This window comes from Mustela nivalis (genome assembly GCF_964662115.1).
Source record: "Mustela nivalis genome assembly, chromosome: 10".
Classification (NCBI taxonomy): domain Eukaryota; kingdom Metazoa; phylum Chordata; class Mammalia; order Carnivora; family Mustelidae; genus Mustela; species Mustela nivalis.
In genome coordinates, this window is record NC_139029.1 from 27,791,195 (window position 1) to 27,818,841 (window position 27,647).

At 46.1% G+C, this 27,647-nt stretch overlaps 1 protein-coding gene across 2 annotated transcripts in view; it reads right to left on the minus strand.

Moving 5' to 3' along the window:
- Nucleotides 1-68: 68 nt before the first annotated feature.
- MTF1 (metal regulatory transcription factor 1) overlaps nucleotides 69-27,647 on the minus strand; it is a 41,687-nt gene continuing 14,108 nt past the window's right edge. Inside the window, exons 3-11 of one of the 2 annotated variants that reach the window (XM_082686338.1) lie at nucleotides 24,846-25,084; nucleotides 23,597-23,728; nucleotides 20,913-20,986; nucleotides 20,319-20,455; nucleotides 15,770-15,844; nucleotides 11,368-11,464; nucleotides 10,054-10,643; nucleotides 7,144-7,204; nucleotides 69-5,890 (exon numbers count right to left, since the gene is read on the minus strand). In XM_082686338.1, coding sequence (XP_082542464.1) covers nucleotides 5,463-5,890; nucleotides 7,144-7,204; nucleotides 10,054-10,643; nucleotides 11,368-11,464; nucleotides 15,770-15,844; nucleotides 20,319-20,455; nucleotides 20,913-20,986; nucleotides 23,597-23,728; nucleotides 24,846-25,084 — 1,833 coding nt within the window. In that variant the 3' untranslated portion in view covers nucleotides 69-5,462. Of the gene's footprint in view, nucleotides 5,891-7,143; nucleotides 7,208-10,053; nucleotides 10,644-11,367; nucleotides 11,465-15,769; nucleotides 15,845-20,318; nucleotides 20,456-20,912; nucleotides 20,987-23,596; nucleotides 23,729-24,845; nucleotides 25,085-27,647 lie in introns of both variants that reach the window. The other variant, XM_082686337.1, reaches the window with a different exon arrangement.

Here is a 27,647-nt window from a genome sequence, read left to right on the forward strand (position 1 = left end):
GGTGGTAAGTAGAGGAAAATCATCAGCCATGGGTAGGTTTGGGAAGAAATGCCACAGATACTACCAGATTTAAATAAGCATTTAATTAGGATTTCATTAGTATTTAATATTGCTTTTTCAATTCCAAAAAGTTAAATTTTCACTTCTTAGCAGATATTTTAAAGTACAATATTAAGTTTATACAAAATGAGCAATTAAGCAAACACCATTATTTCACATTCTTCAAAAATACAAATTCATATTTACTCTTTTTTGGGTTTGGAGGTTTCTTCCTTTGGAAGTACTGAACCTGTAACGTTTTCATATCGCTCGGTGGAAGTCCGTTGTTCCCATGTTTCACACTTCAATAACTTTGATAGGCTTTCACATAATCCAAATAAAACCACTGGAGATTTAAAAAACTGTCACTAAGACCTCCGGCCAATGACTACTAGTGTGTGTCAAAAAAAGAAGGCTCTCTGTGGGTCTTGCCTTTCCTGGCCAGATGCAAGCCAGGGATTCAGCAAAATCCTGTTTCCAGCCACCTTCCCCAAAAAGGGACTTGGAAGAGTTGACAGGGAAAGGTAACAGCCACCTTGAGCTCTGACCCTCCACCCCCACATTCTCCAAAACACAACAAAGATGTAGACTGTTGAACCAAAGGCGCCTCAGGGAGGCCTAAGGACGTGGGAGAAGGGCAAGAGAGGCCTCTGACTTGGCACCACTACGAGGATAACAAGGATATTGCAAAAAACACCCCTGGGTTTTGGTGAAAAAAGGTTTTATGAAAAATTTTCCCATAAGAAAAAGAGTAGAAACTGCATTGCGCTGAGAAAGTGACACTACATTATCACCCAATTTTTGGCCAGCAGGCACACCACCAAAAGGGCAGTGTGTGGTTTTAAACTTTGCTTCCAGTAAAAAAAGCTTGTACTATGTACACATTGACGTAAGATCCAGTTTAATTTGCATTTTTCAGTGCAGACTGAGAAGCCCTCTGGAACAGGAATAACAGTGAGAAATGCCCCAACAGTGATAGTCCGCTTCCCCCAAGGGGCATGAGAGGAAATACGGGACTCTCCCTGTCCCCCAAAACTCTACAAGAGGAAACAGGCTAAACTGACTACCAACCAGAAATATGCAAAATTCCATTTTGTTGCCTCCCCCCGCCCCCACCCTAATATTAAGGAATGGACAACTTCCCATCTATGTTACAGCAGGCCCATTTGCATATTGATCTGTGGAAATCCTTCTGCTTTGGCTGAAGTGTTATGTCAAAACTTCTCTATTCTACTGTAGCCTGAGAATTGAAGATAAAATGGGGGGGGGGGATACTCCCCCCCCAGACAAAAGGGAAATATGGGGGAAGGAAGAAAGTAAAAAAAGATTATTAACAGCTTTGTTTACTGGATTTAAGGAAGGCTGGAGACCTTTTTTCTTCAAGAATCAACATGGGTGGTGAGGGGAGCAGTAGGAAAATGGCTCATGTTGCCCGCTCCCCCACTACCACCACAACCTCCCAGACATGTTTCTGATTGGTGGTGGAGGAAAATGTAACTCTAGCAATACTGTTGCAGTTCCACAAATCAATGGTTTCAGTGACTCTGGAGAAGTCTTTAAGATTAAGGACAATGAACGTGATTACAAATAGAAAAGTCTAGAAGGTGCCAGGTTTCTACTAGGAACAACCTGTTCCTTCCTTTCAGGCATCACTTTGTAATGGTGAAGGTGGGGCAAGATGGCAAGGGACCAAGAAGTGATGAGAAAGGGCCTCAACAGTCAGCAGAAGAAAACAGGACCCGCAGCAGTTCTTCAGAGAGCCTGAGGGGGCGCCCTCGGGCACACAGGGAAGGCTTGCATAGATTGAAGCAGTTGCTGAGAATGCATAATAGTGTTTCCCTATGGACAGCCTCCCAGCACAGGGCTGATCAGAGTGGAAAAACGCGGCCAGGCCAGGGCCACATGGGACAACGACCGTCAAGCTACACATATTGCACCAAGGTAAGTGCTTTTCTTTTCACACCTCAATTTAAATTTTTATTCTGAGCAAAAAATAAAACTTTGTGGAAAGTATATATATGTATATATATACACAAAAGAAATTGCAGCAATTGGGTTAAAGATAAAATAACCTAAAGTGCTTTTTTATTTTATTATTTCTTTAATATACCAATATGAGGTTCTGCAAACTCATCCCTCTGGACACATTCAGCATTATACTATACAAAGTCTCTCAGGAAAACCCACCCATACCCTCCACGATCCCCATCAGCCCACTGCCTTGACCCTGAAGGTGAAACTCCCATCTACTGACTTTCCCAGAGCTGGTGGAGAGAAGTCCCTGGCTTCTACATAGAGAGGTCATCACGCCTTAAGGCCCCTCCTGGGCTTTGTACCATGATCTCCTTCTAAGGGGAAAGGAGTGGAATTTAATAAATGACACCGACTCTTGTCACCAAACAAGCGATGCCCCCTTGAGGCTGACCAGATTCCTCTCCCCACCACTGCCCACCCCCCAAGGATAGGCAGGGCCATGCTCCCTCGATGTCCCAGCCACCTCCTGGGGAAGGGCCCACATCACTAAGGCAGCTTGAGGGTGCCAGCCGGTCTCCTACCCCTTCCTAAGTCCATGAACTCCAGTCCCTGGTGCTGACGACACCCTGTAAAGGGGTGGTGGAGCTGGAGATGCCAGCGGGGGCTGGAAGCATACACCAACCAGGTGGAAATGGCCAAGGTTACCATGGTTAGAAAAAAGGCTTGATTTTACCTGCCCGAAGTCTGCAGCTCTTCCCTAACTTCACCACAGGGTCATTCCTGGGTTTGGGGACAGCACATTCTCCATGAAGGCTCGTTCTAGCTCCACTGTAGCCAGTAGCCTGCTCCCCCCGGAAGGTTCCTGGCACTAGAGGCCAGGCTTTGCAGGAGGCGATAGGAGGGAGAAAGCTCTGGAAGAGGAAGGAAAGACTGCCTGTCCCGTGGAAAAAACCTGCTCTTCACAATCACTCACTAGCATTTTAAGCACATTCCTGATTTTTCAAAAGCTAATTGGCTCTGATAGTCCCCCTGTAATTTTGAGTCACCCTCAAAAGGCAGATACTTCAACTAGATAAATCTGTCAGCCTAAATACTGTTTAAAGATGCTTCTTCATCACCCCCAATCTTTGGAGAGCAGAAAAGCCAATGGCCTCGCTAAGCCCAAGAGGAGCACAGCTCTGGCTAGCTAGAAAGAAGCAATCATGAAACCACGGATACTTCCAATGACCTTCCCTGGGCTCCCAGGGAGGTTTCCCACCTCAGCTCCCAGGGAACCGACTCCCAGGTGCCCCCAGACTGGGTATGTGGGGAGGTCATTTGTAACCTCAGATATGAGCTTTGGGACCCTGTCGCTTTGCTCTGTCTGAAGTTGTAGCGAAAACAGCCTAAAAGCTTCCTATGGGTACAAGACCCAGAGACAGCCATGGATAACCCACACTCAGCAACTAATTTTCCAGAAAGACTAAGCCACTGTGGTAATAGAAGATTCCTTCCCCCTTATCAACTTCTGCTGAAGTCAGTGGTCACCAGAACCCACCAGCCTTTGGGGGAGGGGAGTGCAGAAAGTCAAGAAGAAATGGATTCTCTGGACTAGACTCCTGGAATGAGAAGCCATCAGCTGCCTGAGGGAAAGTCCTTTTCTCATGGCAGTAACAACATTTACTACCTCTGCCTTCCCGTCCAACTCCATCCCTGAAATTCTGTCAAAGGCAGGGCCTCTGGGCCCCCAGGTAAATGATCAGCTCTGGATACTGTCTTGGCTGGCCCTGAGTAATAGCTCAGAGAACACAAGAGTGACACATGCAGATCTCTGTACGTTAGGGAATGGAAAAAGACAACAAAATTATGGCTGCGTTCTGCCTGACACTGTTGACTCAGGAGAGCAGCTGTGTTCGTGGACCCCTTTTTCTTGCTCAAGGCAGGGAACGGTCTCTTGGAGGCAGAGGCCTAGTCTACACCCTGGGCCAGGCCTCATTTCTGAGCTCAGTGAGCTTGGTGAGCACTCATGACTATGTTAATATAGCCAGTTGAGAGAAACCTTCCATTTTAGTGTGAACTGGATTTTAGGTTTTATTTTAAAGAGGCAATGACTTAGAGCCAAAGGCAGACAGATGGATATAATTCTATACACAAATCAAAAAAATTTTTTTCCCTATAACACAACTTAATGAAACATTCCAAATGAGATAACTTATTGCAACATTTCAGGCTTTTTGGTGGAAGGGGAATTTTTGTTTTGTTTTACCCTGAGTAGAAGATCATCGTTTTGTGGTTTTTGTTTTTTGTTTGTTTGTTTAGAAATCACATGACTAAGCCAAGCAAGTCACATCCTTCTTTGCACTGCACTAGACTGTATGCAAAATCCAGAGGGGTGAGAGGCAGAGATGGGAGGGACAACCAAAAGCCTGGCTAGAACCTGGAACCAGGACACCTGGCCTGCCAATTACATGCCACCTAAAAGAGAAAACAAAAACAACAACAAACTCCCTTAAAGCTGCACTTTTTCCCGATAAGCAAAATGCAGCTCTTCTGCTCTGAGGAAGAAAATACCATTAAAGGCAAGCAGACCACCACCCAGCCACTGGCTATAAGCCACATGTCCACTCTAGGACGAAACAGGGAGGTTCCCCAAGAAAAATTCACTGCGGTCCGCAAGCCCTGGCCGCCAACCAAGAGAGGCAAAGTACCAGGAAGGCAAAGACTGGGATGACGTGACTAGAGCCTGCTCTGCACACGCACTGACAGACAGCAGTCAACAGCTCGTCCAGGGCCCCCCGAAGAACCTGATCCCCCACACAGCCTCGGGCCAGGCTTTTCGCAACCCACTGCTGGGTGACACCTGCCACAGCCACCCTGAGCTCCACCGACACCAACAGCAAACAACAAAACCACCTTACCCAGTCCCTGTCTGGCTCACGGCTGTCTGACCTGCCTTGGCATCGCCCCCTCTGATGAAGCCAGGCTCTGGCCTCCCAGGCCAGCTGTGGCCTCAGACTCAAAAGACGCACAGGGAGGGAGGAGCAACACTCGACCCACTGAACTCCACTGCCCAAACCACAGAGACCCCAGTGCAAGTGATGGGCAGCATCAGACTGATGGAAGCCACACCCTTTCATTTCGAATGTTTATGCATACGAGTAACCTTAGTTTCCAAGTTCACATGACAATAAGCAAAAGTGACATACAGTGCAGCCAAACAGTTCATTTATAACTTAGCTTTTTTTGTTTTGTTTTTTTTTTGTTGGTTTTTTTTTTTTTTTCCAAAGATCAGTTCCTTAAAATGGATGCTCCTGGGATATGACTAAAGAAAATACGTCTGAAAGGTGAGGATTTCAAACAGTAGATTTCTTCATCCTTTGAACTGCTGACCCACCCCCAGTGAGGCAGACGCCGGCCCTTCCGCCTCCCGCTCACTCCTCCTTTCCTGGAGGTGAGCGCAAGTGGCCCTTTCACTTGGAGAAGCTGGTCAGGCCCATCTCCTCCTCCCCCTGCAGTAGTGCTTCAATGGGAATCAGATTGGACGGGGTGTCCAGGCTCTGGAGGGACAAAAACTCTGACACATCCATGGCACTTAACGTTTCTGTCTGAGGGTCTGAAGGAGTCTCGGCTTGTCTGCTTTGCTCACAGGAAGAGGGTACAGCGGAGGATGTCGACAGGGGGTCAGGGGGCGAGGAAAAAGTCTGTGGTGGTAGCTTCAGGCTGGGCCCGTCAGGAGGCTGGGGGCTCGGTTCTGCAGGGGGTGGGGAAGAACAGCCCTTCCTCCTGCCTGCCGCCCGCTCCTTGGCAGAGTCCCGGCACGCGCACTGACACTGACATGCCTCCTCTTGTTTGATGATGATCACAGGAACACTGAGGCCAATCTGCTGTACAGAGCTCCCTGTGAGAGAGGCAAGAGACACTGCTCCTCAAGTAGCCGCAGGCAGGGGCGTGAGGGATGGGGGGGTACAGACTAGGTGAGCGCCGAGGGCCACAGAGGCAAGAACCTTGGGGAGGGATGATGCCACGCTCCAAGCTTCGTTCTGTCTGACACTCCCCATCCCCTCCAAGGCAAAGTCCCTTTTCCTCAGAAAGCCACTTACACCATCTAGATGACCCTGTACCTCCAGCTTTGTTTCTGGCCATTCTCCCTGGTACCCTCCATGCCAGCCACAGCAGATGCCTCCCTTTTCCTGACATGTTCTTCATACCTCTAGGACTCTGGGCTCTTCCTTCTGCTTAAACTCCCCACACAGGGCTGCTTTTCTGGAGAACTTACTCTTCTTCCTGAAGACCCAGCTCATCCTCTTTCCTGAGGCTGCCAGGCTGGGATGCCCGCAGGCTCCCACGTAGGGCTGGCCCAGGGCAGCCGGCCCACCAACTTCCTGTCTGTGTGCCAGGAGCTCCTGCCTCCCTTCGCACTTCTCTCAACACTGCGTGAGATGTGTGGCCTGAGTCCTCCTTGTCTAGGACCAAGCTCCTGGACAGCCTCTTGCTCACTCTCGCATCCCAGTCTTACACACACAGTGTGTGTGGGGGGTCCCCCTGTACACTGCCAGCCTTGTGCTCACGCATGCGCCCGCTCTTTTGTGTGTGTCTGTGTGCTCTGCACACGCACACTCCGAAATCAGGCTGTGTGTGTCTCAAAAAAAAGAAACCAGGGAGGCAGGAGAAGAAAATAGAAGTCAGGAGCCTGAGAACCAGGGCCCTGACTCTGGCCACAAACTCTCTTAGGACTCCAGAGGAGTCAATTCATCTTTCAGGGCCCCATTTCTTAATCTATAAGATAGTTTGGAAAAAAAAAAAAAAAAAAAAAAGGAACTTTTCACTCTGTATGAGTCTCTGGCCCAGATGCTATTTCTTCATTACTGTAATTAGAAAAGAATCCAGTGAATTAACAGCTGCCCTCTTCGGCATTAACTGTGAGTCACACTTTCTTCTGGTTACTCTTAAAAGCTGTATCTGAGAGGCAAAGAACCACTACTCCCTAAGGAATGTTAAGTGTGGTTATTTACGCCGTAAGTGTGCTAACTTATAAACAATACAATCTGACAAATGTGAGGTTTTAAAAACTGGGGCAAAGCAACAGTGAAATCTGCCTCAAAGGGGCCCCGAGAGATGACTTGCTTTTAAAGCCCCCACACAGTTACATACCTGTGCTACTGGCTACTGGTACTGCCGTGGTAAAAAACACCTTCTCGACTTTAGATGCTTGCTGCTGGGGAGGAAGAAAAAAAAAATCACATTTACGGCCACTCATGTATGGCAAATCTCCAAGGACCTGAAGCCTGCCTGATTGTATTGGTCATCCAAGAGGACAGAAAACCCTCAGTGTTCAAGGATTTTTGCACTGAGTGATGTTTTGTTTGTGCTCTGACATGAGATCACTGCACTGTTTGACATTCAGTGCTGATGGTGCAGCCGGCTTTGTCTCCTACTACTTGGCTGTCTCCCAGCTACCCAATCTAGTAGGTTCTGTCCACCCAAAGGCTCCGCCAAGGTTGCTTTGCTTACGCTGGGGTCTTCTCACAGGGAACCCCAGGGCTAGCTTCCCTACAAGGCCTCCACTGCTGCCACACCCCAATACTTCTGTGAGGCTGGAAAGTTCTTTTGTCTCATCAAGGATCAACGTGCATGCTAAGGACCGGCTAAGATGTCCTCTCACTGGTAGAAGAGCCCCGTGAGGTGTGCTGTAAGCTGCACAGGGTAGCAGCTCCAAGGAGGGTTCTGGCCTCAAGTTCAAGTCCCACCACCTCTTAGTTATTGAGGGAAGGCAAGTGATTTTTCTTAGCGTCTCAGTTTCCTCATCTGTAAAACGAGAATAATAACCAAAGGACCTCCCAGAGAGCCCCCATGAAGGTGAAATGAGAGGAGGCGTGTGAAGCCTGCAGGACGTGGTGAGCCCACAGCAAACATGAGCGATTTACGTTCTATGAGGCGGACCACAGAGTCAGGCCCAGAGGCCACCCCTTCCACTGTGGTAACACTTCCTGTTACACTGGCTGCTTTCTTCTAGTAGTTACCTTAAAAAGGCTTTGTACTTTATCCCTTTTGTGGGGGCGAAAGGGTCCCTCTAGGCTGACTCTAGAAGGAATGTGAGAGCTTCTGGCTAAGTTATAGGAGCGGACACTAAAATAATGGTGGAAAAATGAGACCAATATTTAAATACATAAAAATGAATTGTATGGAAAAGGAATGACACTGGCCCCATGCAGCTCCCCAAGGCAGATGCAGGAAAAAAAAAAAAAAAGTAAAAATGACATGGAGCAGATTGGATTACAACACCAACAAAAAGGCCTCTCCAGTGACTCTGGCACTCTAAACATGGCATCAGGTGGCCTCTGGGGCCTGGCACCTGATCGATGGAATCCGAACACTCTGGTCTCGCTGTTTAGCCCCAGACTACCCTTCCAGTTTAACGGCGTCATACATCCACCCTAGCATTCTCCGACTTAGTACGTCGTTTTCTCCATCTATTTCCTCCTCTTAACTCAAGGCTCACATGCCCTGGATGGCTACCCAACAAGTAGTCAGGAGCACGGGCTCTGAGACCAAGCTGTCTATGCTCAAATCGCAGCCTTCCCACTTATGAGGTGTGTGACCTTGAGCTAGTCACTTAACTTCTCTGGGCTTCAGCTCTCCATTTGTAAAATCATACCTACCTCCTAGGATTACTGTGATTAAATGAGCAATGCACTGAAAAGTGCTTAGTTAGCACAGTGGGTGACATTCAGACATAAAAACATCTAGAGACTGAAATTATCAGTGGGTGCTAAGGGAGAGGGGGACGGGATAAATAAGTGAAGAATAGGGACTTTTAAGGTGGTGAATCTACTCTGAATACAGTAATGGGAGACAGGTGACATCATGCGTTTGTCAAAACCCACAGATCAGTGCACACACAGAGTAGGCCCTAATGTAAACAATGGACTTTGGATAGTAGTAATATATTGATACTGATTCACCAGTTGTAACAAATGTGCCAGACTAATGCAAGATGTCACTAGCATAGCAAACTGGGTGGTGGTGGACGAGGGCCAATGGCCAGAGAGTACACAGAAATTCTCTGTACCACCTGTTCAATAAAATCTAAAAAAAAGGTAATCTAAGAATAATGTACATAAGTTAACAACTGGCACATGTCAGACCTTCAGTTTCAAAAAGTGCTTAATCAGCACAGGGAGCCCTTATACACAGTAAGGGTTCGATAAATCACTGCTGTTATTTTTTTATTACCGTTTTTATTATTTGGCCCTTCCCCTACTGGTAATGTTAACTTTGAGGTATTTTAGCCTCTTTAACTAAAATGTTAAGTTTTCATGAAAAAGAGATCATGGTTTCCACTCTTCTGTATCCCCAAAAGTATCATGCATGGTACCTGGTAAATACCAGGCCCTCGGGGCGCCCGGAGGGCTCAGTCAGTTAAGTGTCTGCCTTTGGTTCCAGTTACGATCCCGGGGTCCTGGGATGGAGCCCCCGCTCAGTAGGGGAGCCTGCTTCTCCCCCTCCCTGTCCCTCTGCTCATGCTCCTGTGCTCACTCGCTCTCCCTCTTATCACTCCTTCAAATAAATAAATACAATTAAAAAAAAAAAAAAAAAAACCCCGGCCCTCAAAAATATATTTGAGTGACCAAGTCTTTTCCTTCGTCATCAAAACGGAATACTACTGTAGAAACTGTGCTTTCCACCTGATGGGGTCTGACCATCCCTGCACATAAGTCTGACTCCGCCTTGGAGAAGAACCCGGTTTCCTAAGTCGTTCTTGGGCCTCTGCAGTCTGCTGACTGCTCTGCTCTCCTAGAGGATGCCGTGACACTGCAGATGGGATCTTCATTCATGAGCCTGCTGCACAGGAGGGCTTGTCCTCTGCTTCCCTACTGCGGGTCTGCATCATGGCATTCTCCGGATTTCTACCACTTGCTCATGGGGACAAGGCCAAGAGGTCAAATCACAGGTTTCAGGGCCAATACAATAACCGTGTTCCTTTCTGAAGTGAAACCTGGGAACATGTCCTCTACGTATAGACACTTCACCCCACCAGATCCGTTCAGACAGAGTACTTACAATTTGTTCCTGGTTTTGTGGTGAACTGGTGGCACCATTTAAGATCCACTGTAGGTTCTGTTCTCCCATGACCAGGCTGGACTGCAGGATGGCTGTGCTGGGCGTTGGGGTGATGGTGATCGTGGGGTTGTGAGTCAGGACAGAGTTGGCGCCCAGGGGCAGAGTCTGGACCATGGCCGGCAGGGGCTCAGTAGTACTTTGGGACTGGGGCGGTGCCGCCACGGCTGGTGGTGCTGCCGCTGCCGCAGCCCCGGCAACAACAGAGAGTCCCGGTACGACGGGCTGCGGGGCCTGAGGGTGCGGGAGAAACTCTTGACGATTAGCAGCAAACTGTGTGCTGTGGGGGACAGGCACTTCTGGAGGTTGGAAGAGAGCAGAGGGGTTGCCAAATGCAGCTTGCCGGGAACCAGTTCCTAGGGAAGGAGCAGGCGGAGGAGCAGACGGTGCTGAGGCTGGTAGCAGAGGCTGGGGTGGCTCGGACATGCCAGGCTGCAGTACAAGCGGGAGAGATAAAGATGCTGAATTTCCTGTGGATGGCGGAACATCACTGACTGACTCTGCATCACCATTAAAACTTTCAATCAAGGCAGCTGGCAAGAAAAAGAAATAGAAATATATATACATATCCCAAGCCTTACAGGAGCCACAAAAACACAGTCATCATGGCGACACCAAAGATAGCTGAAGTCCGTTAGAGCCAAGAGCTTCGTTCCTAGAAGGCTGGCCTCCTGCGTTCCCTTTAATGACCCCTCCAGCCGAAGCACCAGGCTTCACAACCAACCTCGCTTTCTACATGTGAAGAGCTAGTATGGGCTTCACCGTCAAAAAAAAAAAAAAAAAAAAATTATTCTAAGGCTTTTCTGTTAAAGAGACTAGACATCCCCTTTTGGCATAACCAGCGAACACACTTTCTGACTGCTGTGAAGCTTCAGGGACAGATTTCCATTCAAACACAGAAGGATCTAGGCATCTGATGCTGTTTGAGGATCCTGCCCACTCGCGAGCACAGTGTCGCTTCAGAAGTGCGAGCTCACAGCTCCTCCTGCTTCTGAAAGCCAACAAGAGCTTTTGAAAAAGACCCTCTTCTTTTGAAGGGCTAGGGAAAGTAGGCCCTCAAGGAGACTCTTGCTGAGGGAAGGAGAGAAAAAGATGGAACCAAACAAAAGGCTCATACTTCCTGGACCCCTCACCAAATACATGTGTTGTTCAAGGGAACTGAAATCTACTTCACGGCGCCTGCCGCGGTGTGTCACCGAGGGGGACTCCCTTGCCCGGTGCCGAGACGTGAGCAGGAAGAGAGACTGTGGCACAAACCTGTCTGTTGAGGATCTTCCTGAATTGCCGTGTCTTCGGAATTCTGGAACATAGATTCGAAGATGATTGCTGGTGAAATTGTGCTGAGGTCCTGGCCCTGTGATTGACAGAGACAGACAGAGACGTGAGGCTTGTCACCCTGAGGCAATTCTTCACTGGGACAGAACACACAGAAGCAGAACTAGAATGATCTTTTTGATATGTTTCTTTTTTCCAACTTCTCCCTTTCCAAGGTGACATCTAGTTCCCTAAACTTCAGACACTGGCGATTTGGGTCCTAAGATACTCTCAAACAGGAGCCCACAAACTATGACTTGTAGGCTGCAAGTCCGTTTTGGGAAATAAAGTTTTACTGGAATGATGCATGCTTGCTCATTTATTTCCATGCTCCTTTCATGCTCTGACGGCACAGCTGACTTTTGTCAGAGACTCTGTGGTCCACAGAGCCAAAAATATTTACTATCCAGCCCTTTCCAAAAAAGGAGCTTCCTGACCCCTGCCCTAAAAGAAGACCAAATCCTACCTAAAAATGGGATTGTGTAATATCTATTACCTGCAACCTGCTCTTCTCATGTAATAATAATGTGCTGTGAAGATCCTTTAAGATCATTACATAATCCCTATGAAAGTCTAACAGGTATGCGTGGCAACTTATCAGGCAATAAAAGAAACCTTTCATGAGAGACAGTAGTTATCACCTTATACTCACTATTGTTTGTCACTGCGAGTTTCTTTGTAATTAAGAATTAAGAAGACGTCAGAGGCATTTTTAAAAAAGATAAAATGGGGGGGGGGCAAAAAACATATAATGCCCTAAGGGTCTGATTCCTGATAGGCACCAAATAAAATGGCCACCTCCAGTCTTCTCTGTGGTGAGGGGGAGGGGACAGCATTCTTCTCCCTCCAGTCCGCCTCCGCCCCACAGCTGGTAGGGCAGGAGGGACAGAGGCAAGTGCCTCCACAAGAGCAGGCAGGTAACAGAAGTCATGAAACCAGGGCGGCAGGGACAGGAGGTTGGGGCAAACTGGGGAGCGTGTACCCCCCGGCAGCTCAAGGGCTTCGGAGGAACGCTGCCCTATGAAGTGCAGACTGGGGACTTCCGGAGCTCAAAAATGGTCTGAAAGGTGGATTTTCATGTGAAATCTACTGATTTGTCATTAAAAGCAAGTAACTGAAAACAAAGCACTGTACAGCCAAACAAAACTGATCTTCAGGCCATGTTTTGCGTCTGTGCCAACTCATGTTTAAAGATCATTTTTAACAACTCTACTTCTGGGAGGGGGAAGGATCACTCTGGGCCTGGGCAAGTGTGGTGAGTGGAACTGTCCAGCAGCCTAGAGATCCTCCGGATGAAACCACCCACGTGAGCCAAGAGGGGCCAAGTTGGGATAGTGGTTATCCTTAGGGAGAGGTAAGAGCTGTTAGTGGGCATGAAGGGTGGGAGGCTTCAGGGATGCTGAGAATGTTCTATTTCTTGATTTGGGTGCTAGTTACATCGATGTGATGAATTGTGATCATTCATTAAGCTGCGTATTTGTGATTGGTGTACTTTTCTGTATGTATACTACACTTCAATAAAAAACTATTTTAAATTAAAAAAAAAAAAAAAAAAAAAAAAAAAAGTGCTGAAGTGCCTGTGACTCAGCCACTGCCAGGCTTCAGGATACAAACCCAGGGGACAGAGTGAGTTCGAGCAGCTCCCCGAAGTGGAGGAGACCAGAATAGTCTGAGCCTCTGGGGCCTGGCTCAGAGAGACAAAGAACCCTGGGAGCTATCTAGGACCAGGATGGAGCCTGAAGCTCTAGATCCAAGAGGTCGAGAGCACCGTTCCCTAGGCACTTCAACCCTCCTTTAACGAAAGATCCAAGCAAATCGAAGCTCACGTCGGGGACCCACATACACATATGGCTGTCCAGAAACCAAGGAAAGAAGGACTTCATCAAAATGTGTCATTTGGTATTAACAATTCATCATTTTTTTAAAGCAGAACAAAGCAAATTAATTTTTTAAAAAGGCAAATTAATTCTATTTCTTTAAGAATTGTGGCCTTAGAATGAAAGACTAAAAATGAGACTATTTCTAATTCTGGAATAAATGATGGGTGGTGAGGGCACACTATGTAATTTGACCCCAAGGGTCAGAGCCTCTGTCTTGCCAATGTCAACTGTGGTAGAAAAGGCTTTTTTTCTTTTTAACAAGTACTTAATGTTCCTCCATACCAGGATTCCTCACCTGATGACCCCAGGGCTCCAGAAAGCTCTTTTATCCTAGATCATGGCCCTGGTCAGGGAGTAGACTCCTAAACAAATCATTTAATACAACCTCTGAGATTACAGTGCTATTATACCCCAAAATCTTAGGTTCCCCAACTCAGAGGGCATCGAGGCCTCTCATATAGAAATTTCATCTTAGACTATTAACTCTGAAATGCAAAGAGGCATAAAAATCACATGAATCGCTTATTTAGTGTCTTTCTTCTTCAGATTGGTTCATTTCTATTGCTCTGTCTTCAATTTAACTGGTTCTCTCTTCTGTCATTTCCAATCTGCTGTTAAGCCCATCCAGTACATTTTTTGTTTCAGATATATTTTCAGTTCCAGAATTTCCATTTGGTGCACTTTTTATAGTTTCTATTTCTCTGCTGAGATTTCCTGTTTATTCAATTATTACAAGCATGTTCCTTTACGCCCTTGAGCATGAAGGAGCTACTCAGAAAGCCTTGTTTACTGGGGCACCTGGCTAGCTCGGTAAGTGGAGCCTGTGGCTCTTGATCTTGGGGTCGTGAGATTAAGCCCCATGTTGGGTGAAGAGACTGCTTAAAGAAATGAATTATTAAAAAAAAATGTTTTCCTCTTTCTTACGTGTACTAATTTGGGATTACCCAGGGCACTGTAAACGGTATGTTGTAGAGACTGTCGGCTTGACTATTCTGTGGATCCGGCTGTGCTCCAATGGCAAACTCGGTCTTCCCTGTGGGGGAGAGCAGCCATCTCTTCATCCAGTTCTTCAGCCCCAGCTGGGCTGCGGAGGGTCTGTCTCACACATGCCCAGTTCGGGTGTCAACTAGAGATGTGACCAGTTTATACACAAGAGCTTGGGGTTCCCACTTTGTGGCTCTTTACTTTCCAGGCTAATCCCCCCTTCATCTTCCAGGTGCTGCTGTGGTAGCTCTGAGCTCTGTCCTCTGGTTATCAAGCCAGTGAGACTGCATGTTTACGGAGTTTTAGCCATCTTGTTTGGTGTCACCTGGGGCTTGCCCTGAGGCTGCTCAGCGGTAAAACTTGAGAACATATCTAGGGCCTTTGCCATTCATTGTCCGTGTGGCTCCTTTTTCTGAGCTTTCACCTCTGCCTGTTTGGGGGCTGCCCTTTGATGCCTTCAAGTAGCTGTTCCTGATCATCTGTTTTCCATGGGGGGTTGGTCTGATAAGAGCAACTCGGCCATCACCAGAAGAACCCAAGCCTTGGGGTGCTTAGATTAAAAAACACAGTGTCAGATGCCACTCTCAGAGGATACTGATGAAGTAGGCTTGGGGTGTAGCCCAAGAAGCCCGGCATCAGAAGCGCAGAGGACCCCACTGACACACTCTGACGGCACTCCCGAGTCTTTCCGTTTCTGCTCAAATACCTCCCGTCATGTTGATTCCTTCTTACTTAGGCAAATACTCATAGAAAATCTAACTTAAGCTATGTTTATTTACCATACAAAAACGTCAAACAATGCATCCGTAACAACCCAGTTGGTGACACAGCAAAGCGCAGATCCTCACGGAGATAAGCTCCGCATACATTGGCATGCAAGGCACATCACCAAGCCACGGGAATGGCAGGGAAATTCCACACAGAGTCAACTGAAGGCACCAGATCAAGAGACAGTGGGGTTGTCCTTTTAAAGAGGCTCAGAAAGAAGGCTCCCTCAAGACCTCAATGCAGTGAGTGAGCTCAAAGAAAGACAAAGACAGACTCCAGTTACATCAGCAGGGCTTGAGAAAGCCTGCAAACTGGAGTTCTGGTGCATTCTGCCTCTCCCCTTATATAGAACTAATTTTAAACTCCTCAAGGACAGACCACACTTACTTTTTTACACCTACAAGCTCATACCAGCACACTACCTGATGGACTACGCACTCAGTAAGTATCTGCTAAGTGAATAAAAGAAAGACATTTTCTGGAGCCAGAGGTTATCGAGTGAGTGACATGGGTCAAAAGACATTAGACATCAGAGAGTACAACCTTTCCCATGAGGGCTCTATCAGGAAATAAAATCAAAATAGCCCTCAACCAACTGGATGCAACCAAATCTGGAAGACTCCAAAGGCTGGCCTCCCTTAATTTTCCCACCAAAGGGGTGTGCTCAATTCTTGCACTTATTTTTCTCATACCCGTATCACAGGTACACTTACTGTAGAATTTTCTCGCAGTTCAGAATCTGTGGACAGAAGGCTCAAATCACTCAGACAAAGTGAGTGATTTGTATCCTGTGAAAGACAAAAAGTTCTTATTAAGTAACAACAAAAAAAATTAAGATTTATAGTAGCATAGCATGTATAAAACACTTGATCACAATGTCCCTATGATTGTAAATGTCAAGATTTGTTACTTGGGGGGCACCTGGGTGGCTCAGTGGGTTAAAGCCTCTGCTTTCAGCTCAGGTCATGATCTCAGAGTCCTGGGATCGAGCCTCGCATCAGGCTATCTGCTCAAGAAGGGAGCCTGCTTTCTCCTCTCTCTCTCTCTGCCTGCCTCTCTGCCTACTTGTGATATCTGTCTGTCAAATAAATAAATAAAAATCTTTAAAAATAAAAAAAATAAAAAGATTTGTTTCTTGGAAAGGTAAAAACCATTCGAAGAAAGGGCTATGTGAATTATTTTAATTTTTAAAATCCTGATATTCTTAGAAGACTGTCTTATATTTCTTAAAGGTGGTTAATAGATGAGTTTAAGAATTATCTCATGACTCAGGCTCCAGAGGAACAAAAGCTGTAATAATATGAAATTAATAGTATTTGTGTAATTGGTCTTCTCATTTATAAAGCAATTTCACATGGCCTGATTTGCTATTCATATGAACAAATATTTTATATTCCCATCTTAAGTATGAGAAAATCAATGCTAAGACTGGCAGTGAACTGTCCAAAATCACACAGCTCATTAGCAGAACACAAACCCAGGGCTTCTGAGGGGAACGCCATCTTCCTCTGTATCACTGTGTTCCCAGCATCTCAGGGATTCTTACTCAGTAGTGCTGAAGATTTACTTCCAAATACAGCGGCCGAGGCTAACTCTGAACTCTGGATTCCTAGAATGCCAGCTGCGATTCACATACTTTGAGTGGGAACCCTGCTTACCTCGTGGGTCAAATATTTCCATTCATACATACAATCAACAAATAGTCACTGAGCGTCTACTACGTATGAGGCACTGTTCCAGGCCCAGGGCTACGATACTGAACAAAACAAGTCCCCGCCACCAGAGAGCTTACATTTGGGGGTTGTGGTGGGGGTGTGTGACAAAATCCCCGAAGATGATGCTAAGTTTATGGAGGATAAAGGGAACAGGGAATGCCGGGGCAGGAGATGCCCTCTTATTAAATCAAGGGAGGCCTCTTAGATAAGCTGGCATTTGGGCAAATACTGAAGGAAAGACAGCACGAGCCAGGCACGTATCTGGGAAAAGTGTTCCAAGCAGCGGGTATAGTAAGTACAGAGGCCCGGAGGCAGGAATGGGCTTCCCTCTTCTCTACAAAGAGGACAGGAGAGCTAAAGTGAGAGGAAGAGAAGCAAATGAGGCCAGAGAAGTGACCAAGAGAAATGACTCCGTAAGCCACTGTAAGATTCTGACTGACTTTTGCTCTAAGTGATGTAAGAAGCTACTGCAGAGTTATGAACAGAGGACAGACATTATTTGCTTTATGGTTTAGAGAGATTGCTCTGGGTGACATATGTAATCCAGTCTGTGTCAGGGCAGAGTGGGAGTGGGGAGAAGGGGAAAGGTGTGAGGAAGATCATTTAGTGGTTACTGTAGTAATTGAGACAAAAGATGACAGTGGCCTGAACCAAGTTATCAGAAGTGATCAGATTCTATGTCTATTTGCATGGTAGAGCTGACATTTTGCTGGTAGGTGTGGGATCTGAGGGGAAAAAAAGAGGGATCAAGAACGACTCCAAGACTTTCGGCCTATGTCACTAAAAACACAGAGGTACCATTTACTAAGGTGGGGACCTATGGGTGGAAGAGGTTTGGACATATGAAATTTGAGAAGACTGATGTTTTCTGGGTTGAGGAGGGAGGCTGAAAATATTGATCTTTCTCAACTTACAGTGTAGCTATATCCTGATAAACCCAGCCTAAGTTGAAAATGCACTGAACACCTAATCTTCCAAACATCACAGCTTAGCCTAACCTACCTGAAACAGGCTCAGAACACTTACGCTAGCCTATAGTCAGGCAAAATAATTTAACACAAAGCTGATTTTATAACAGTGTTGACTAGCTCCTGTAACCGACTAAATACTGTACTGAACGGGAAAAACAAACAGACCGGCTGAATGGGTCTGGAATAGCTGGAAGCGTTACCAGCTGGTTACCCTGATGATCGCAGGCTGACAGGGGGCTGTGGATCATACAGGATCATACAGCCTAGCCTACTGTTAGAGGGACAAGAGTCAAATCGAGTTTCAAAGTACAGTTTGTACTGAATGCATATGACTTTTACACCATAAAATCAAACCATCCTAAGTGGGGACTGTCTGTACCAGTCTAGAGTTCAGGAAGAGATCCAGGCTGGAGGTCTTTATTTAGGACTCAGGGCAATCTAGATGGCTCTGAAAGCCTGGGACAAGAGGAGCTTCCCTCTACTGGGGAATGAGCTGCAACCCAGAGAAAACAAGACCTGAGCACCATGCACTGGGGGGGTTTGGGCAGGGGGTCCCAGTGCTTAGGGGCTGTCACCAATTAAACTGTCCTCTGACTGTCACATGAACAAGAAGATTGATCATGACTTAATACAGGTAGCTTAGTAGACAAAGACTCTCAGATCTTAATATTTTTATCTGGTTTTCCAGAAGAAGAAACTGAGGCACAAAAAAGCCATTTGCCTAAGGGTGTCCATCTGATCAGTAGCAGAGCTTGGATCTGAATTCAGGCAGCTGAGCTCCATAGGCCACAGCCTTGACAGCTAATGTGATTTTGCCTCTCACCACACAGGGGTCAAGAACCAGGCTCTGGAATCAGACTGCCTATTAAATCAGAATAATTACAAGCTTTGGATACTCAGCAAGTCATTTAATTTCTCCTTGCCTCATAAGCTTCATTATCGGTAATGTGGGGCTAATAACAGTACTGACCTTGCAGAGCTTGTGAGTGAGACCATCCATGTAAAAGCACTCAGCACTGAATGCAGCACAAGGTAAACACTCAGTAAATGCTAGTTATTATTACTAATAAGATACAGGGGCAGAATAGGTTTGAAGGGATCCTTTGCTGTTTAAAAATTGGAAACCACAGAATTTATGTGGTCTCTCCCCAAACCAAAAGATATTACCTATTTTAAGTAGAAACCTCATTTTTCAAAAGGAGGTCAGTGTGGTTCAGTTCCCCTATCTATGAAATAGTAAGATAATAATAATACTTACTTCCTAGGTTTAACAGATATACATTAAGTGCCCAATATGTTAGAAGTAAAAACAGTAGGGACGCCTGGGTGGCTTGGTCAATTAAACATCTGACTCTTGATTTCAGCTCAGGTCGTGATCTCAGGGTTGTGAGACTGAGCCCCGTGTCAGGCTCCACACTCACTGGAGTTTGCTTCTCTCCATCTCCCCATGTGCTTGTTCTCTCTCTCTCCCCTTCAAATAAATAAAATAAATCTTTAAAAAAAAAAAAAAAGAGGGATGCCTGGGTGGCTCAGTTGGTTAGGCAGCTGCCTTCGGCTCAGGTCATGATCCCAGCGTCCTGGGATCGAGTCCCACATCGGGCTCCTTGCTCCGCGGGGAGCCTGCTTCTCCGTCTGACTCTGCCTTCCACTCTGTCTGCCTGTGCTCGCTCTCGCTCGCTCTGACAAATAAATAAAATCAAAAAATAAAATAAAATTAAAAAAAAAAAAGAAGAAGAAGAAGAAGAAGGGGCGCCTGGGTGGCTCAGTGGGTTAAAGCCTCTGCCTTCGGCTCGGATCATGATCCTGGGGTTCTGGGATCGAGCCCTGCATTGGGCTCTCTGCTTGGCAGGAAGCCTGCTTCCCTTCCTCTCTCTCTCTCTTTCTCTCTCTCTGCCTGCCTCTCTGCCTACCTGTGATCTCTGTCAGATAAATAAATAAAATCTTTAAAAAAAGAAGAAGAAGAAGTAAAAACAGCAAATTTCTCCCAGGACCTCTCCAGAATGAAGCTGCAGAGAAGAAAATACAGTAGATGGGCTTGGCAAAGAACAGACCAACTGTCTAAAACTCTGCAGAAGAAAGCTCTGCAGTTCAGTACCTCCCATCAGTGGCTCTCAAACCTTCTGGCCTACAGACAATTCAAAAGGGCAAGAAACTTTCCAGATTCTGCCTGGTTCTCCAGTGACAGATTAAACAGATGTATGAAGCAAAGCTTTAATTTGCGTTTCAAACTCAAGTACAGATGTTTCACAAACACAAGTGAGAAAATAAGACTTGTAGAGCATCTGGCTGACCCATGTGAGACCTCTGGTTACAAGGTGTCTCTTGCACCATATCTGATGAGAAGGTGGCAGAGCCAAATCAAAAGCTGAAGCACAGGGCGCCTGGTGAAATTGCCGGCTCGCACCATCCCAACACAAAGACACAACCATCCCAACACAAAGACACAGATCTTGACCCTGACTTCTTCCCTCTCACTGTTGGATGCACAGAGAAGACGTTTTGACCTTTTATTTTGATACACAAACAACTGTTGCTGTTCTGTGTTGTGTCAAAACAAGAGAAAAAACACCACGCACCTCTGATCCATTGTGATTTGGAAGTGCATTGTATGAGTGTCCTTTATTGTCGTGACCTTTCATGTGACTTTTGAGACTGTACTGAGTGCTGAATGTTTTCTCACAGCCATTACTGGGGCAGAAAAAGGGTCTTTCACCTGCAAGAATGACAAATAGTGTTAATATTTCCATAGTCATTTCACTCGATTCAGACATCTACTTTTCCCTAACAGAGAGAAGTAAATATTCCTGTGAAGGTTCAGGTAACAGTTGTTACAAAGTGGACAAATTACATCTTTACCATCCCAGTCCTAAAACTGAATGTAGAGTAAACATAGCTTGCCCCTGGCAAGTTTAAAGAAAAGATTCATTTCCCCCCCACCACCCCCACTACAGGTTCTTCTGAGAATCTCTGCACTGATTTCACTTAAGGCTGGATTCCTGAGTCCAACCGTTAGATCTTTTTCACTCTGAAAGAAACTCAAACATTACAGGTGAAGGCTAAGCTGATTAGGTTTGCTCCACCCAGGAAGCTCTACAAGTCCCAAGAGAAACACAGATATTTACCGGCTTGATGAAGGTTAAAAGAAAAATTACAAATCAGCCTAAACTCACCAGTATGTGTACGGACGTGAGTTTTAAGGTGGTGGCTTGCTGCAAATGCTTTCCCACAGCCATCATGATCACACCTAAGGAAGTTGTTTAAGCAAAAAAAAACAGCAGTCATATGGGAAATACGTCTTCTATCTTCAACATCTCTTATAAATACAAGTTCAAACTAAAACACATGTTCAGAACACAGAGATCTGATCGAGAAAATTGATTTTAGAGATGGTTAATGAAGACAGGTCGCTGGAAAAAGTGACAGATCTGGGAACAGAGGGAACTGATGGTCCAGGATAAATATTTCTTGTCCTACAAGTAAGTCACATGTTGAGAGCTCTGACAATGAAAGCCTTTTGATGAATTACTTAACAGAATTCTATTGACGATCAGAGCTGATACAGAAAATCTACTTCCAGTGGAATAGTAGGAATGTCAATAGTGGGTACAGAAGCTCTCACATAGGCAGGAAGCCTAAAATATAACACGAAAACACAATCAGTCCCAACTACACTGACCACATAATATGTAATGTATAATGGCCATTAATGACTTACTTATAATCTTCAGTGTCAAGATCTACTTTTCTCTTTTACTTTCTTGATAACCAGAGCTATAAGTAATCTCTCCCTCCTGAGAACTCCTGAGGCACTTATCTTTGTTGTTTCTTTTAGCGCACCTGTCCTTTCCAATCTTATTTTATCTTTAAGGGTATACATTCGTTATCTGTTCTAGATTAGAAACTCTTTGAGGGCAGGGTCCAAGTAGTCCTTTCTCTCTGCTGTAGTTCTTCCACACAGCAGGCATTCAGTAACTATTTATATGAATGAATGCATTTTCTTGTAAGCCAAAATATTTTCTTTCTTTAAATAGAAAGCTTCTCTGGAGCTGTTTACTTCTTAATTATATATAATCATGTGTCTAAGTTCCCATCTAATATTCAAGAAAAATTAGCAGTTTCAATCATCACAAAAATGCATGTGATTGAATAAAAATTAAGAGTCCCCTCAACAGCCCTAAGTGGGAAAAAGTAACCCAAGCTTCCCAGAATCTGGAGAGTAACCAACTAGAATCTAAATACTCTTGCTTTTAGGGGTGCCTGGCTGGCTCAATCGGTAGAGCCTGCAACTCTTGATCTCGGGGTTGTGAGTTCAAGCTCCATGTTGGGCATATAGCTTATTTACTTACTTACTTACTAAATAAATAAATAAATAAATACTCTTGCCGTTAGAGGGGCTATGCTCAGGAATGAAACTTCAATTTTATTTTATTTATTTATTTTTAAAATTTTTTTTTAAGATTTTATTTATTTATTTGTCAGGGATAGAGAGAGAGAGAGCGAGCGAGCATAGGCAGACAGAGAGGCAGGCAGAGGTAGAGGCAGAGGGAGAAGCAGGCTCCCTGCCAAGCAAGGAGCCCGATGTGGGACTAGATCCCAGGACACTGGGATCATGACCTGAGCCGAAGGCAGCTGCTTAACCAACTGAGCCACCCAGGCGTCCTGAAACTTAAATTTTAAAACACAATTCCATTCAGTTGATGTTTAAGAATCATGCGGTGCCTGGGTGGCTAGGATGGTTGGGTGTCTGCCTTCGGCTCAGGTCATGTCTCAAGGTCCTGGCATCGAGTCCCGCACTGGGCTCCCTGCTTGGTAGGAAGTCTGCTTCTCCCTCTCTCTCTGCTGTTCCCCCTGTCCGTACTCTCTTGCTCTGTCAAGTAAATAAATAAAATCTGAAAAAAAAAAAAAAAAAAAAAATAGTTGACTGCCCCTGAAGACAAGGGCAAAGTCTAAGGATCCTGATGAGATGAGTGACTTGAGAGGGGAAAGGTAGCATTGCGACGCCATGTATGTAAAGTCTCTCCTGCCACACTTCAGAGACAATGTTTATGAACAATTTTCAGTAATACATTTATACTGTATTTAGGCAGAATCCTTACAAGCTGATTATCTTATTTTAAAAGTGTCATATGATCATTTGTTCAAAATTTGAACATTTGTTCAAAATGTTTTTGAATCCCCACTGAATGCCCAGAACCAGACCCTATGCTGTGAGCGGAGAAGAAGGGAGATGATACACGTCCTTCCTTCAAGGTTACATACACATTTACACGTGGATGTGTTCAATATACACATGGGCACAGGTATATACAGACTGAAATACAAACAAAAATGGTTGCTTCTCTATGTATCTGTATACACAGATGAATTACAAGGCAACAACTCAACATGCAACAAAATAAAAACCCTGCATTCTTACCCTTCATATCCCCTCTCACCTCCTCCCCTACCCACCTAGATCTTTAGGCAGCTCTCCCTTCCACTGTGCTTGAAGTCATCTATGCACCTTGTTCTCATACTGTCTGTTACTTAGTACTTTCTCACCAGACTACGTTCCCAAGAGAAGAGCATGTGTCTTAGTATTTCTCTAGCACCAATAAAAGTGCCTCCCATCTTAAGTGAGTTTCAACAAATGCCTGTTGAGAAAGGGAAAACCTGAGGCAGAAAGGCCATCACTAGGGTCCCGAGTAAGGATGCTCTTAGAACCCATCACCACCCCCTCCTGTATGCAGGAGTCAGTTGTGGCCGCCAAAGAACTAGCAGAGGGAATTTTCTTTCTGCTTCGAAAAATGTCAGGGCCCATGGAGACATCCAGCTGCAACCTGGTCAGTGACAAACAGAGAGCAGTTCGACTCACCGAAATGGCTTTTCTCCTGTATGTGTTCGGATGTGCTTCCTCAGATCGCTGAGTGTGGTGAAGTACTTGCTGCAGCCTTCAGATTCACAGTTAAACGTTTTCCCTGTGTGAAGCCTCTGATGTGCTTTCAGCCTAAGAGACAGCCCAAGAGACAAAGTCCCTCCGGCATTTGCATAATGTAGGACAGAGCCCCACCCCCGTTAGCTTAATGTGCTTCAGGATCCAGGGCGTGGGAACCCTACATCCTTAATATATTAGTATCCCCAGTTTTCTTGCTTGAAGAGAAATTCAGAGACGTATGTAGCCTAGTGGTAGGAGTGTGACTGTGCAGCCAAACTGCCTAGGACTCAAATCCTGGTCCCACTTCCTACTGGGTAGAGCCCTCCAACCAGTTACAAAACCTCTCCACTTCTTACTATCAGTGCTATGAGGATTCGCACTCAGAACAGCGCTTAGCGCAGGGTGAGTGCTTCCTAAGTGTTAGATCTTGCCAAAGTTGAAGACTAACAGGAGCCTCCTGATACAAACAGTGTAAAAGAGAACTGGCCAAAGTGTGGTAGAAAAAAGTTAACTTCAAGGTGATGAAGGAAAGAAAATGACAGAAGCCTTTGGACAAGATCCTGAGCCAAGGGGAAACAACAGTGCAAGTATTAAAATCCCCAGGTCAGGGGCGCCTGGGTTGCTCAGTGGCTTAAAGCCCCTGCCTTCAGCTCAGGTCGTGATCCCAGGGTCCTGGAATTGAGCCCCACATAGGGCTCTCTGCTCAGCAGGGAGCCTGCTTCTACATCTCTCTCTGCCTGCCTCTCTGCCTACTTGTGATCTCTGTCAAATGAAAAAATAAAATCAAATAAATAAATAAATAAATAAAATCCCCAGGTCAGTATGTCACTCCAGGAGAGGCAAATCTGAATATAAAATGTACTATCCTTTTTAACCAACTCCATATAGGTCAATCTTTAAGTAACAAGTTCCTCCAGAGAATTTTAAACAGTTGGGAGAGCACAGCTGTGCATTTCATTTTATTTTTAAGTAGGTGCTACACCCAGCACAAAGCCCAGCACAGGGCTTCAACTCACGGACCCGTGATCAAGATCTTAGCTGAGACCAAGAGTTGGATGCTTAATGGACTGAGCCCCCAGGTGCCCCCCCAGCCGCGCCCTTTCGAGCGCTGGAAGTGCCCATCTGCACTGGGCAAGGAGAGGACTCTGTAATCACAAGGGCAGGGGCAGGGGCTGGAGAAGAGGCCGACCTGTACAGCGTGTTGAACGCCTTCTCACAGCCCTGCACGTCGCACTCAAATGGCTTCTCCTTCGTGTGCACTCGCACATGGATCCTGAGGCTGTAGGAGGTGAGGAAGGCCTTGCCGCAGCCCTCCTGATTGCAGACAAACGTGTACTCTCCTCGGTGAGTCTTCTGATGGGTGCGCAGGTTGCCTGCTGTGCTGTAGGTGCGGGGACAGCCCTCAAAGGTGCACTGGTACCGCTTTACCTGGCAGACAAAGGACACCTCATCAACAGGACAAAAGAGCTGCCCAAGGCCTAACTCCTCCCAGAGTCTGTCTCCCAAGAAATGTGGACGACACACTGAGGCTCCTATCAGAAAACCACCTCTAGCAACAAAGCAAGGGAATCTTTCCCTTGATCGAATCACGCCAGAACAAAGAGTAAGTCATAAGGATGAGAGAAGCCTATAGGCAGATGAATATTCTAAATGAATATAAGAAAGGGGTTTTCCAACTCTAGTACACGTCCGGCATCTAAAGGTGGGTCCATACTGTCACAATCACCTACAGCAAAATAACATTTAGCCTTTTTTTTTTTAAGATTTCTTTATTTTAGAAAGAAAAAGAGAGACTCAGACTGTGTGTGCAGGGGGTGGGGACAGAGAGAGTCTTAAGCAAGACTCCACGCAGAGCACAGAGACTGCTACAGGGCTCCATCTCCTGACCCTGAGATCACATGACCCTGAGATCAGGACCTGAGCCGAAAACAAGGGCTGAGATGGATGCTTGATTGACTGCACCCCCCAGGCATCCCTTGGCTTTGTTTTCAGGCTTGATTAAACAACCCTGCCTTGGGGCGCATGGATGGCTCAGTGGGTTAAAGCCTCTGCCTTCTGCTCGGTCATGATCCCAGGGTTCTGGGATGGAGACCCACGTCGGGCTCTCTGCTCCGTGGGGAGCCTGCTTCCTCCTCTCTCTCTGCCTACCTCTCTGCCTGCTTGTGATCTCTGTCTGCCAAATAAATAAATAGAATAATTTAAAAAAAACAAAAAACAAACCCTGCCTTATGGCAGCCCACCTTGACGGGAACTGACCAATGTTAAACTGGGTCTAAAACACCCTGACACTGATATACTCAGTCATCAAGCAGTATCTCCCTAGCATAGCTTCCACTGCAAAGTTTCAAGTTCACGAAATGAAAATACTGTATGAATTTCTCAAGAGTATTTGCTGGTATATGACATTTCTCAAAATGCCAGCCTCTCGGTTTCACTTTCACCGCCAAACTTCTTGAGAGGGTGGCATACATGTGCGCCTCCATCTCCCTCGAGGCCCACATACTCCTTAACAACTTGGCAAGCTGCTTTCACTGCATGAAATTATTCTCTTGCACTTCCCAGTGGCCAGACCCTTCCATCCTTCGCCATTTGCCTTCCCTTATTTGCAAACCTCTCCCATCACCCTCCCCTCCTGAAAACCTGTCCTTCACAGCACAGCAGTTCCACCAGGCTCTCTTTATCTTCTTCTCCTCCTCTGAGCCACGCCTTTCCCTTCCCAGTGATGTGTAGGTTTATTCTGGAACTTACCGCTCCCCTCCCAGACCCTCCCCTGCCTGCCCCCATGCAGTGGGCAGCAGCCTCATACGCAGTTGGAGGAGACTGAATTTCCTGCACTTTTATGTTCCAGACATTCCGCAGGTCATTTTGCTTCACTGAGCCTCAGTTCTTTATTTCTCAAATGAGTATTTTTTTTTAAGATTTTATTTATTTATTTGACAGAGAGAGAGATCACAAGTAGGCGGGGGGGGGGGGGGGGGTGTGGAGGGAGCGGGGCTCGATCCCAGGACCCGGAGATCATAACCTGAGCCGAAGGCAGAAGCTTTAACCCACTGAGCCACCCAGGCGCCCCTCAAATGAGTATTAATGTGTGACCCGCCTGTCTCACGGTGCTGTGGAGCGGAACGAAATGAGATCAAACATTTGAGAGAACCCGCGGTAGACGTGACGCCGTACACACCAGGGTGATAGCACATTCTACTCTTCAGCTTTTGCCAACATCTCCATTCTTTGACCTGACCTTGCTCCAAAGCCTCAGTCCACATCTCCAGCTACACCGTTAGTATTCCTTGCACAATTACTGAACTAGCAGGTCCCAGGCAACAAGCTAGATACCATATGAGATAAACAAAGGAACCAGACAAAATTCGCTGCTTTTAAGGAGTGCCAATTTTTAGGAGGTTGATGTGCACAAATTATTACAAACTGTGCTGAACCGGACAACAGATATTTGCCCAAGGGGGCTGGGGAATATAAAAAGGGGAAACCTAACCCTTCTTGGAAAGACTGGAAGTGGTAAAGGCTCAGAAGCTGAGGTCCTCTCTTTGAAGTGGTTTTTTTTTTTCAGTTGCCAGTTTGTTTTAGGGATAAACTGAAAACGTGTTCTGCAGATAAACCAGGAAGAGAAGGGCATTCTAGAAAGCGCGGGGACACAAGGCACCTGGGTGGCTCAGCAGGTTACGCATCTGACTTCAGCTCAAGTCATGATCTCAGGGATGTGAAATTGAGTCCCACATTGGGCTCGCTGCTCGGCAAGGAGTCTGCTTCTCCCTCTCCATCTGCAACCCCCTCTCAGATTAAAAAAAAAAAAAAGAGGTGACACCTTGGGAACTGCATGGGAAAAGGAATAGGTGTGCTGGTACAGGGAACCACAAACATACCTGTAGCATGTAAGAGGCTGGAAGGAGAAGGATCTAGAAAAATAAGGTGAGTTCTCCTTAGTCAAGCCCTGGAGTAGAAGAGTAGAACAATGGGGGCTCACCAACAGATTTCA